Genomic DNA, 13,811 nt, shown 5'->3' on the forward strand with positions numbered 1-13,811 from the left:
TTTTTTACAAAAATAAAATTCTGAAAAATACCCATTACAATCTGGCAAGACCTGTACATACATATTGGTCACGTGATTTTCGGTCTTTTCTAGTGACACCGGGCAGGTGGGTTTCTGACTTTTAAGTAGCTCTTGTTTGCATATGTTTTTCTTGGTTTTATCGACTCAAGTAGCTTTTATTTGTTGCTATATTGTTTCATTTATATATAGGTTTCATAACTTTTCAATTTTGATATTAAATTGTTGTAGTAAAACAGGGTTTCCATGCGGGGGAAAGATACGGTACGGTTCCAGACCAGTACCGTACTTTCTTTCGGATTTTCGTTTTATATATACAGTACCGGTAACATCTAACTTTCCCAACTAGAAAAATAGAACAGAAGAAAGCGAGTGTGGCATTTTCATGTTAGGATAGATTGATTAGTTAGTATTTAGATTAAATGTTTGTTCCTCAAGGGGGGGGGGGGGTCTCTCAAACCTCGGTTTCGAGATTGTTTTCATAGGACTGTAAGACCTATCTCAGCTATTACTAAAACTTACAGTTAAATTGTGTCATATTGCTGTAGTGACATAATATATTATTTGCAGCTAAACGTGTATATTCTTTTTCAATTACAAGGTAGAGAAACGGCACGATGACTAACACAAAAGGATATCGCCGCGGAACGCGGTATATGTTCTCAAAACAATTTCGTCAAAGAGGTAGAATGCCACTGACGAAATTTCTTACTGTTTATAAAAAAGGAGATATTGTCGACATTAAAGGTGATGGTGCCGTACAGAAGGTATTCTGCTTGTTATTGCATTTTCAAAGTATTCTATTTGTTTCGGAGCATCCCTGCATCTGCTTCACTGTGAATTTTTCATTTATAGCAAATAGGCCAGACGCCCATTGGTATACAAATGTAGTTTTGCAAACGTTTGTTGAGGATAAGCTTATCCTATAATGTCATTTTAGGGAATAATCTACCTAATTATTAAGATGAACATCTGCAGTAGGGCACAGTTCTACGATTCCAAGATGTTTCGACAACTGTTTCAATAAACAAACACTTTATTTGTCTCTGAAACAAGAGCCTCTGGCAAGAAGGCAGATGCGTCAAGTTTGTTTCAGCAATATTAAAAATCAATCATGACGTGCGTCGGCTGCAATATGACTAAAATTTTATTTTTTTGCTAAAAATTCCCAAATGCTATAGTAAAAAAATTTTCCTTTTTATATTAGATTATTTGTTTCAGAGGAATACAATGGTGATTTTTTTCGATTATCTTTTAATGTTTGGACTATTCTTGAAATCTGAGAACTGTGCCCTACTGTTCTGTGACAATGTAGTTATATAACAACATACTTATATTGTATGATGAAGCTAGGACTAGGGCTGGAATAATGTATGCTTATATTTAAATATTTCTTTATTCTCAATCGTTCAGGGTATGCCACACAAAGTTTACCATGGTAAAACCGGTCGCATATTCAATGTAACTCAACATGCTGTTGGCATAATTGTGAACAAACAAGTCAAGTAGGTGATATTGTGAGCTAGAATAAGAGAACTACCAAAGTATTTTAAAAGAGTTACTACTTTCATTTTCCATGATCAGTTATGAAGACTGGAATGATTTTTTTAAATATTTTGGAAAGCTTCATTTATACCTGCCATTTGTTTTTTATTGTTGACTAATTTGACAATTATTGCTCATTTTAACATTAATTTTTCTATTTTCCTTATCACGTTTAACAAAATTATTGAGTGTTTCACATTTTTATAGGGATGTTCGATTTGAATACCTTAAACTTTTTGTATTCAAAATTCTGAGTTCTTTATGAATAATTTAGAATATTATTGGTTGAAAATATTTCAAAATAGACATCATACCTCTTCATCCTGTCGATCACTATTCTGCATTATTAAATACATATCTAGGAATTTATCATGATTTATGCAAATTTCTCTGAACAATGTAAATTATATTGTTGAATTACTTTTATTAAATTATTGTTTTGATTAATTTGAAATTAAATTGCCCATGTAGAAGAATTTTTATCTCGCCCAAAAATGATTGTGTTCCGGGCATTGCCTAACAAATATTGTTTTTTGTCTCCGACTTGAGGATGAGAGATGAAGACTAATTTATCATGATATCGGTTTTAAATTGTTAAATTTTATTTATCAGGGGCAGAATTATTGCAAAAAGGATTAATGTTCGAATTGAGCATATCAAACATTCGAAATCCAGGATATCTTTTGTCCAAAGAGTGAAAGAAAACGAGAAAAAAAGAAAAGAAGCTAAAGCTACTGGCCAAAAGATTAATTTGAAAAGACAGGTTAATGTTTACATATTCAAGTATACTAGTGGCAAAACCGGTGTTATCATGAATATTCTAATTTTTTTGCTATTCTTAACAACTAAAATAGGCTCCAAGATTGATTTTAGATACATCTAGCATCGCAGTTTGTTATATAATAAAATTAATAATTATAATAGTTAGGTGATAGAATACCCAAGGAATAAATAACAAGCACGACTTTCAACAATAAATTTGCAACTGATAGTGACTAATGAAGTTATTTTCTGAACTAGCATGCGGCCCTGTATAAATAGCTACTTTTGGCTTGTTTTGTTAAACAAAAAACATTCCAAGTTTACATATATAAAAAAGGAATAATGCATTCAAAAGAATATCTGTCAGTCTGAACCGAAGTTTTAATTTGTTAAGTTCATAGTTGTGTTGTTAGGAAGACTGATGCTGGAAAAGTTACTTTTTATATCAGGAGAAATGACTTCCAAAACTTGCAGCATATATTCGCAGAAAAATTCCGCTTCAACAAACGGGGGATTCTTTTTAGCGATGTTGCGGGCTACAATATAACTGGCCAATAACGTAGATTCACTTTCGTTTAATATAACTTTGAACATGTTTGTTTTCCGTCTGTATGAATTTAGCAATGAATTAAATTATGAATATGCGAGTCAACTGATCATAATCTGAAGAATGCTTCGTCTCATAATGACGGCTAATGTTGTATTCCTTCAGAACCGGAATATTTTGTTGGCCATCAGGACAAATCGCTGTAGTTTGATTCCCTTTAATAAAGAAATAAGAACGTTGCCATTCATCTAAAAAACGTCTTTTTTCAGTGTCAAGTTTTCGTTTTGTGACATCTTTAAGCTTTCTTAATATACGGCTGTATAAAATACTGTCGTATGTAATCCTAATGCTGGTGCGTATACAAATGATACCTTAGTGCTTAAACTGTGATAATGGTGTAACAATTGGCGGTATCTAAAACGCAAATAGGTAAACACAAAAAGTATTATTTACAGTTAAAGTTCAACCGTTTAATCATTTCACTCAAGTTCGGTGGACCATTTTAGGTCGTTCGCAGGCCATAATTGACCCACGGTTTGGGAACCGCTGATGTACATTGTTAACTATGCCATATTCTGTATATTTAAATACAAGTATACTTGAGTTGGCAATTACAGTATGGAATCGCACCTCAAAATTAGGGGGGAGGGGGTTGAAATTTTAGGGGGGGTATGTAGGGTAATTACTGGACCATATGGTTATGTCAATAAAGGCCAAGCTTGACATTGATAGTATATTTATGTAGCTAACAAGAACAAAGTAACCCTAGGTTTAATATGTTTATCCAGTTTTCAAATCCGATTTTATTTAATATATATATAAAATATTTTTCAGCCTGCACAACCCAGACCAGGGCATTTCGTAAGGTCAAACGGAATAGATCCAGAACTGGTGTCACCTGTTCCTTATGAATTTGTTGCCTGAAATTGGTCGATGAAATAAATTATCAAGGAATAAATTTCAGTGTCCTTGTTTTTTGTGTGCTCTTATTTGTTAAAGGAGGTAAAAATACTGAAAATGGCTTAGGTTTGTTGGGGGGGATATGCCTCGAAATTGTAGCAAGTTAACGAAACTATTTAGGAACATGGGTAATATTCAGAGCAGTGTGCAATCCAAATCATCCAATAGGCAGCGAATAGTCTTAAAATTGCGGCCTTAGTGTATTTTTGCAAACTGGCGAATTAAAAGATTTCAATTTTAAAGAAACTAATGACACCGTGAAAGCAGAACAATACTTTATCTTTTATCAAATCACTATCGCAGTCCCCCGCTGTTAAATAATTATACAATCGATTTTGTTGATCTTATGACATGCGTGACTCTCATTGCTATGTTGATATGACCATTGTATAAATTGAAACGCTTTTTCGACCACCAAGATTCTTGAAACCCCGGACCCGCTAGCTGACACGGTCTAACTTGGCAATTAACAATTTTGGTACTCAAAGAATGTGAACCAAGTTGGCAAACACCGGAACGTAGTATGTGATTGTGTACTAGGTTAGGGTTAGGCATACTTTCATGTGCAAATACTACGGGAGTCACTTGGCTAGTCCCCGAACTCGTAATAAGACTAAAATTGGAATTTTGCAACAAAATCGTGAACAATATATTTGGACCAAAATCTGATTCTGGATTTATCTTTGTAAATTTTCAAAATCAGCAATCTTGGTACTTCAATTATTTTCCACATTTATTGGATCCTTACCAATACAGTTCTTTAATTCTCTTGAATTAAACGCCACAGGAGATAAATTTGCGATGACGTGATCAGTTTTGAAGAAATGGTACAGTATAAAGAAGATTTGTGCCTGAGATGTCAGTTATCGGTTAGAATCAACGACTAACATATCGGTTAGAACTAATCGTAACCGTTAACCATCTAAAATCGGTTAAACGGTTAACCCTTCCCAGCCCTAATCGTAAGCTATTTGATCCACCTACTTGGGATGCATGAACCACAGGGAATGAATATTAAGGAAATTCAAGGCATTATAAAATATTCAATACACTAGTTGGATATAATTTTTTTTTTTGCTTAGTGCTCCAAGTACAAGTGAATCATATATGATCAGGAATGTCATCAACATTTTAAAAAAGGCACAAAATTTTGAAATGACTTCCCAGACCTATATATATTCTTGAATCACCTCCCGCATAAAAAGCTATCACCGGGCCGTGTGTTGTAGGTGTCACGAAAAAGCGGAAATCTAGCAAAATACTTGGCAGGAATCTTATCAGACGGTATATGGCAGTGGCGGCGCGTGGTCATTTTGACAACCGGGGCAAGCTACTGCGGGACCAAGTCTTCCCCACCTACGGGGACAGGATGAGCGCTGTAAGTTTTCCCATCATTTTATGAGTATAAAAACCATTCCATCGGTAACAACCAATCGGCAAAAGCGACAATTTTTAACGATAAGAAAGTGTCTTTAAAACCGGTCCAAGTCAAGGGATTAATAAATATAGACATAGTTTATTTTGAAACCTCTTTCAAAAGGAAAGGCTATATTTACCCAGATAATACAATGACATATTAACAGAAACTTCGGGAAAGCAGACAAAACCTAAAATAAGGTTTAAAACGTTACTTAGAAGAAAGGAAAGTTAATGCAAAGATAAGGACATGCGTCGCTCACTCATAGATATATATGCTGCTAGACTTCTACTGCTTGAACATATATGCAACACGCCGCGGTTTTTTGGAAGCAAAATGCTTAATAACGCGCTGATGAAAGTCATGCATCCCAGAAATAACGTCTCTGTGAATGGATAAAACAGCCAAGGAATTTAATCTATCTTGCTTCATTGTGTTTCTGAGATACGTTTTAATACGCTTCAGCGTGCTGAATGTTCGCTCTGCGTCGGCGGAAGAAATAGGCGTCGTCAAAATGATGTCCAGAAATTTTGCAGACGCCGCAAAGGTAGTTACTAGAGTGTTATCTATGAGGAACCCATAGAGCGCGCAAGTTGATGTGATGTTCAAAAAAGTTTGATTGGTATATATACATCGCAATTCATCTTCCAATTTACCCACGTTTATCATGGGGTAAAATTTGGAGACAGTAGCCAACAAATGGATGGGAAATTGACGTGCAAATTTTGAAAAAATTTTGGGGTTTTTAGGGAACATTTGTAGTTTTGCTATTATTTCTGTATTGCTGTTGTTTCTGATCTGATCTTATGAAGAAGACATACTCCTGGTACCGAATACATATATTGCAATTGTATATTTACAAATACAAAGAACAGTTCCAAGTCATGACTGATAAGTCACATAAAAATCAAAGCTTCACTGCAAGCCCGAGTCCATTAATTACTTGTCCATCGTTATCCTTTTTTTTCTCTCCCAACGAATGGTCGCTTTTATGCTGGTTTTGGTATCCTTAGGGCATGACGCGTTATCGTCATCGTACCTTACAGGACGTCTAATTGTTACGTATTTTATGACTGAGAGATTGCTTCTAATTTTAAGATTAGTATGACTTTAAGTCTAAACACGTAACTTAACCAAAAGCAGCAAAATTACCCAATATCCTATACTATGCACCTACTTTAGCTGCGGAGCAGTGGCCAAGCTTGGGCGTGCAGTGAAAAACAATACACAAAATGCAACAAAATTCATAAAAACATAAGAAAGTTGAAATTATGATTATGAGACAGAATGTGTGTGTGTTATACAGTGTATGGAAAGAAAAAGATTTGGCGTTGGTTTATTTTATAATTTAGGTGACAGATTACTACCAATGCTTAGCTTTAATACACTTCGTTTCACATTAATAAATTTTGAAGCGCTGAAAAAAATAAAAAAATACGCGTGTTGCGTTGATGAGCCTTTCCGGCTATAATTGTGATGAGCCTCTTTGGGCGTTTAAAAATAAAAAAAATGAGGATTTCACTTGCGTTTATGCAAATACATCCTGAAGCGCTGATTCGAAATACGATCGTATATGAAATCATATTTTGAAAAAAATGTTAAAGTCAACGTAAAGTATATTTAAAGAAAACGAATGCTAATATCTGCCAAAATCGAATAAATTAAATATTTTTGAGTAAACCTCGTTGGGTTTAATACCAAATATAGAACGCCTTAAAGATTAGAAAGAAGGAAACGTGAAATACCTGTGAAGAAGAAGAAGAATGTCTGTCCATTTTGTAAACGAAATTGAAATATTTATAGTACAATATAAAATGCTTCAATCGCGCGGTTTCTTGAAGTTGGTTCGCGGGCGTTTCTTTATGAAGTTCTTTCGTTTCATATCTTTCTCATTTGTTTTTTGTAGTCAAGAGTTCCGACTAGTTTTTGATTTTACGATTTTTTCTGGTGTAAAACAGTTCATATAGTGTGAATGTTTTACACACATATTTTTATAACAGTCCATATAATGTGAATCTCATACACATTTTAAATCTAACAGTCTTTTTCTTTTTGTCAGAGTCTTTGGTATTTCGCTTGTAATTCCTTGATTTTTCATACTGTCTGAATCTTGGTTTGGTTGTTTTTCATTTTCCTTGATCTTTTTATCCTCGGCTCGCTTGTGGAGTTGATGTCTTTGGGGTCACCTTTAGTTCTAACGGTTGCTTTTCAGACTCCATCTCAGAAAGGCGCTGGTTCGTCTGTCGGGTCACCATTTTTAGGGAACATTTGTAGTTTTGCTATTATTTCTGTATTGCTGTTGTTTCTGATCTGATCTTATGAAGAAGACATACTCCTGGTACCGAATACATATATTGCAATTGTATATTTACAAATACAAAGAACAGTTCCAAGTCATGACTGATAAGTCACATAAAAATCAAAGCTTCACTGCAAGCCCGAGTCCATTAATTACTTGTCCATCGTTATCCTTTTTTTTCTCTCCCAACGAATGGTCGCTTTTATGCTGGTTTTGGTATCCTTGGGGCATGACGCGTTATCGTCATCGTACCTTACAGGACGTCTAATTGTTACGTATTTTATGACTGAGAGATTGCTTCTAATTTTAAGATTAGTATGACTTTAAGTCTAAACACGTAACTTAACCAAAAGCAGCAAAATTACCCAATATCCTATAGGTTCATCAAAGAGAACGCGGCAAGGTGTTCAGTGCGCAGACGATCGCCTATTTGATTCACCAGAATGTCACAGCATTCCTTTGCAGACAAAATCAAACGCTGCGTTGTTTGCCCGCGGCGTAAAGAAGCACTCCATGTGTCGTCGTATTTTATTGTTTCCCGGATACGAGATACAGCATCGCAGAAGTCTGAAATACACGACTGCACAGACGCTCCATCCATTAGCCTTGACTGCAATGCGCCGTATAATACATCCACGTGATAGAATATTGTGGAGAAAAAAGCGAGAAAAAATGAAAACTCACCATCTTCTAGCAGACGCTTTAGACCTGCCGCCCCCCTCACAGAGCGTTCGTCCCAAACCGGAGAGCTCTGAATGCCATTGAAACACTCAATGAGCTCAGACCTAATTTCGGACACGCCCTGCACCACGCGTGATTGGAAGTTCCAACGTGTTGGTGCACAAGCTGGGAGACGGCGGCTACATATCTGGCGAAGGAGGTCAGAGCGCTTCGGCGAAACGGAAAAAAATGAAAACCCCGAAACATTTGCAAAAAATATACGGACGAGAGGGGTATCAAGACACATATTTTTATTAACGATTTTAACTTTGTGTGCATAACAATGTAAAAAATGCGCATGAGGAAAATCTTCTTTTGTATAAACTTGAACACCATGTTTCGACCCACTCATGACTGCCGCGCCGTCATAAGTTTGAGCTATCAATTTTGACTTCGCGTTGTAAGGCTGTAACACTTCTTTCTGCGCAGAATGTAGGCCGACGCTTTCCTCCGTCATGGGATTGTTCCAGTGAACATTTTTTTGGTTGATAAGGCCCAAGACGTTGTACCTCTAATTTTTGTTCCAGTGGCAGCTGCGAAAACGGAGTGCGAAATAGTGCATCAACCTTATTCATTATGAGGTCTAAGGCTAAGAAATGCGAAGCCGGAAAGAAGTGAGGAGCTCAAAAGGAATGTGGAAAATCGAAAGCAAATGGACTAAAGGTCTCTAAGTGATTCAAATAGCGAAACAAGTGACAAAAACGAAGGCGAGGAAACTATCAACTCTTCAAGCAACCAACGAACGAGAAGGAATGCGTGAATATGTCAACACGTTGTTGTAAGAAACGTCGGCATTGTGTCGTCATAATTTCGGGGCTAGCCCCGATGATTTAGTAAAAGAAACAGAAAATAAACGAGACAAACGCGGCGAGTGGAAGATAAAAGAGAGAATACGATATACAATGAGCAACCGGAGCAAAATCGGCGTCGCCCCATCGACGTTCGGCGAAGGCTTTGCGAGCGGAAAATGAACCATGTCGGGAGAATATGGCTAGTGTAGACAGTCTGTGCAACTGATATCGAGGTATTTTTCGAATATTTTTTATTATACCAAAATGGCCCTATTGGCGCGCCGCCACTGGTATATAGGTCACTAAAAGCGGAAGTCCAATTATAATGTGGTACACTTGGTAACCAATGTTCGACTATCAATATGTTACCCGATCTTTGTTGTAGACGTAGTCACAGTCGTAGTTTTGATCAAAGCCTCTCTAAGGAACTGACTCGTGCTACATAATAGAACTATTATTAAAAAAGTTCTCATTTCTTTCCGTTTCGTCCAACCTATATTCTTTAGTAAATTTGAACATTGCATAAATAATACAACCCTCCACGGCCATAATGGACAAGCCCTTATGCGGTATAAGTGCTGTACCATCTATGAAACGGCTGTAATGTGTATAATCTCTTTCAAATCACTAGTAAATCACCATCAGAATTGACAAAGTATTCTAAATTCACCACCAAAAGAAAAGGGCAGAAAACACGAATTGCACCATGAAAAGGATGTTAAGTATGACTACTTACAAGTATTCGATTCTTATCCCATTCCTAACTTTTCGATTTCTCGACATGACTTACCGAGAAAACATAGTCACTTCAAACTATACCCATATATAAAAGTTTGGAACAGGAGCCTATCGATTTTGGATGGATTATATCGTATAATTAGCGAGTTATTAATTAATTAGTGATAGGACACACGGTGTCACTATGGAGTAAGACCACTGGTTTGGGGGATCCCCTAACCTCCGATCGATAAGTCTTCGGTTTCCAACCGAATTCTAGTTAAGGAGTTGTTATTGATACATGAAACAGTTTAATAGTCACACATTGTTATCGAATATATATAGCAGTTTGGGAAACTACCTGCTGCAATTTTGCCAGCAGTTTATGTTGCAGGTCATTTATCTGCTGTACAAGGTTTAGGGAACATGAGTGATCTTTTTCAGCATTTCAAAGGATATTCGGAAGAACTGCGACTTTTTGCCTTTATTACTTGGGCCTACATGTTTACGAACGTTAAAATACATATAATCATGACCACAAAATTGAGTTTTATTCAAAAGCAGCATTTTTTCACGTAAGTGTGAAGCTGCAACCAAGCATCGACATTCGTTTGTACTGGTTGGAAAACAACAACGCGGCGTTAGGAAGAAATAGAAAACTCACAAAAATAGTCTGCTTTACTAAACTGTAATAAATTCAAAACTAGCAACACTTCAAAGATATTGGACGTGAAACAGCGGAACGGCATGTTATATGAAATTGTTGGAAACTACAAGTCTGGCGGCCTTTTTTCTTCTCATGTTTATGACTTCATTATTTTCACCTCAATAAGATTGTTGCTTTTCAGAGTGTGGACGTGGGTAGCAGCGCTGATTACAGCACTTGGTTTTTCTAGGTTTATACTATTTTTTCGAACTTTCCTGTAACCCTTTTCTGTGTTGTTCAATTTGTGTGTCATAGATCAAGACCGAAATAACATTGTATTGAAATAATAAAGTCAACAATGCAAATTTACCTATCGTTATCAATCATCAACATTTGACAGTCGTGTATCGACAAATGAAGAACCATCAAGAGTTACCAGGCTTAACAAGCATTGATAAATCAGTCAAATGCCTCATCGTTGGCCTTCCATGTGGGCAGTTCCAAGGCTGATTCATTTTCGCCATATGACTGACCACATCTTTCATTTGATTTTCTGTGAGTGCGGTGCCAACCATGATTGATTTTCTGCAAGCTCTCGAAGCAAACATTTGCCGCACACGTGATGGTCTACAGTTAGTGTGCGGAGTGTCAGTTAACATAAAAATCAATTCTGATACATCAGATGCACCGAATGTCCAATTGCGACTCATTGGAACTTTTGTTAAATACATTGTATCTTGAGTATCGTTGTTTGATGCAATATTAAATACAAATCCATTCTTTTGAAATATTTCTGCATTTTCTATCACAATTAGCTGTTCCCCAGCAGTTAATTCTAATAACTGAGGTATGATGAGAGGTTGTCCCAGAAGAATTGTTGAACTTTGTAACTCTTCAAAATTATATTTTTCATCGGCCGCATGCTGATCTATGATAAACAAATCATTTCTGTGTTTACCTATGATAAATCCCATATTGAATTGACCAATGATTTCCATATTTTCAAAAGATGATTTGTTGAAGTATTTTACCAATTCAGCTTCTGCTTTTTTGTTTTGATCTGAAGAAATTTTTGCTTTAAATACAGGATGCAACTTTTTCCGAGATTCATCTGAACTCCTGGACAAATGGATGAATTTGGCTTTCATGTTATTGCACATTACCGCGAAAGAATATCTCAAATGACACTGTATTTTTGTACTTTTATCTGCCGGATCATCTATGGCAGTGTGAAATTTTTTGAAAGATGGCTCTTTCGGTGGAATTTTATCTTTAACTTCACGATTTTCAGCATAAGTTGGTATAGAATCAGCTTGAAAATGTTTATGAGACTCTTCATAATTTTTATTGCTGTTCTGGTCTTGTTTTAAGCGTTTATTACTTGATAACAATGGTATGAGATCAGTTTCATAATTTGTTGATGTATGTAAGAATGGCCGTTTGACATTGATTTTCCTGCAATTTTGTATTTTCTCATAAGGTTCACTCTTGACTAATTGGAAATCATAAGGCTTCGATTTGATATCATCAATAGCTTCATCAATGCTAATATTTTTCTCAACAGTATGAGCCAGTATGTTTGCATTATTTGATATTGCTTTTGTCACTCCTATAGCATGATCCTTTCCATTGAACAATTCAAGTAAGGACGTCCTAATTATTGCTAGAATATATTTTTCCTGTTGTATAAAAATTTTTCTCTTGTCAGGTGTAACATTAACATCAACTTCATCACTTTTAGTACTTATGTCAAGTTGTACAAAAGGATACTGATATCGATTGAACATGTGAAATACTTCATTTACAACTTTCATAATTTTTGGTATTACACATGGCCTTTTGTTTATTGAATAATATTGTCTATCACTCGCATTCCGACCCAAACTCATAGCACATGATGAAATATAGCCACTGACTTTACATTGATTAAAGAACTCAATGGCTTTGTCATGGTTTACAAAATATTTTCCACACACTTCCGGAGAGGGAGGTATTTGCTTGAATTCTAACAATGTAGAGTGTTGCTTACTTCCAAACAGTGCCGAAATATTGTCCAATATTGACCCTTTGCCACTTGTAATTAAAATTACACTTCGGTTACCCTTTGATGTTTCGTTGATGCATGATATTCGTACATTGGTGTAGATTAAACAATATGCATTAAGCAAATTTATAAGCTTCGAAAATTCCCTTTTAATATTCTTTACAAATTCTTTATGCCGCACAGGCAAAGTACAAAACAAGTCTTTCAGAACAACTGTAGTTCCCAGTTGGCGGGCTACACATGATTTTTTCATTATTCCACCATTATTGTTATACACAAGTTTATGAGCAATTTTGGCACTCTTGCATCGTGTTGTGATAGATAATGAGCACAAAGAACATAATGAGCTCAATGCTTCACCACGAAAACCAAAAGTTTCTACAGATAACAGGTCTGAAAAATTTTGCAATTTTGAAGTGTGATGTTTCAATGTAAGACTTTCGTAATCGTTCTCTTCAACTCCCTTGCCATTATCCGTCACTTCAATACAAGTTCGACCATAATCCTTCAATTTTATTTCAATAGAGTCAGCACCAGCATCAACACTGTTTTCAAGCAATTCTTTCACAGCTGTTGCCAAGTCGAGAATAACTTGTCCAGAACATATTTGATGAACAGTCTCTCGTCCGATTGCCCTAATTGTGGCCATTAGTAACAAGTATGATCAGCAAGTTCCTGCATTGGCACAGGGTATGTCTGTAAACAATTTAACAATACTGTAATAGATAATATATACACATTATAATTTTAAACTTAAACCAGGGACAACATAAGGTGGCCAAGTGCCAATAATACTAGTAGGCTAATTCATAAACACCATGAGTCAATGACCATTATGATAATAAATGCCTGTGACAGGCAATAAAGTGGTAAATGCATGCACACATTATCCTGGGTCTAACATGGTAATCAAAACCAAACTAAAATATATTATCCTAAACTCGGCTCGGCGGTGTGGCGCATCGTGCTAAGCGTTAGGAATACGCTCGCCACCGCATCTCTGATTACCCTTCGTGGGATCGCAGGTTAGAATCCCATGCAAGGATGATCATGTGCGAGAGGATTGCTTGACTCCTCGCCGCCGTAGGGTGGTTCACGTAACCGCTGGTCGGTTACGGCTTCCTCCACCATCAAGTCCATGCTTCCGAAAACAAATATCTGGCTAACTGATCCCATACCCGACCTGGACTGGTAACCGGACGAGAGGCCGTGGTTCGCCATATGATTAAGCCGTCTTATCGGCTTTCCTCTCCCCGGGATAAATATGTAAATCCTATCCTAACTGAAAACAGCAAAATCAAACAAGTTAAAATCAGTAAAATAGAATAGGATTATATTACCGTAC

The 13,811-nt window shown here is 36.3% G+C and overlaps 2 protein-coding genes across 2 annotated transcripts; one reads left to right on the forward strand and one right to left on the reverse strand.

Moving 5' to 3' along the window:
- Positions 1-3,844, forward strand: LOC120341516 (large ribosomal subunit protein eL21-like). Its single transcript, XM_039410042.2, has 5 exons — positions 1-106; positions 620-785; positions 1,432-1,523; positions 2,176-2,326; positions 3,707-3,844. Exons 2-5 carry the CDS (start codon positions 636-638, stop codon positions 3,794-3,796), a joined length of 483 nt encoding a protein of 160 aa, XP_039265976.1. The 5' UTR covers positions 1-106; positions 620-635; the 3' UTR covers positions 3,797-3,844.
- A 6,458-nt stretch (positions 3,845-10,302) lies between these two features.
- On the reverse strand, positions 10,303-13,200 carry LOC120340950 (mismatch repair endonuclease PMS2-like). The gene has a single exon (XM_039409353.2). The coding sequence runs from the start codon at positions 13,113-13,115 to the stop codon at positions 10,848-10,850; it is 2,268 nt and encodes a 755-aa protein (XP_039265287.2). The 5' UTR covers positions 13,116-13,200; the 3' UTR covers positions 10,303-10,847.
- Positions 13,201-13,811: the final 611 nt, after the last annotated feature.

Source organism: Styela clava, chromosome 14 (genome assembly GCF_964204865.1).
Source record: "Styela clava chromosome 14, kaStyClav1.hap1.2, whole genome shotgun sequence".
In the NCBI taxonomy this organism is placed as follows: domain Eukaryota; kingdom Metazoa; phylum Chordata; class Ascidiacea; order Stolidobranchia; family Styelidae; genus Styela; species Styela clava.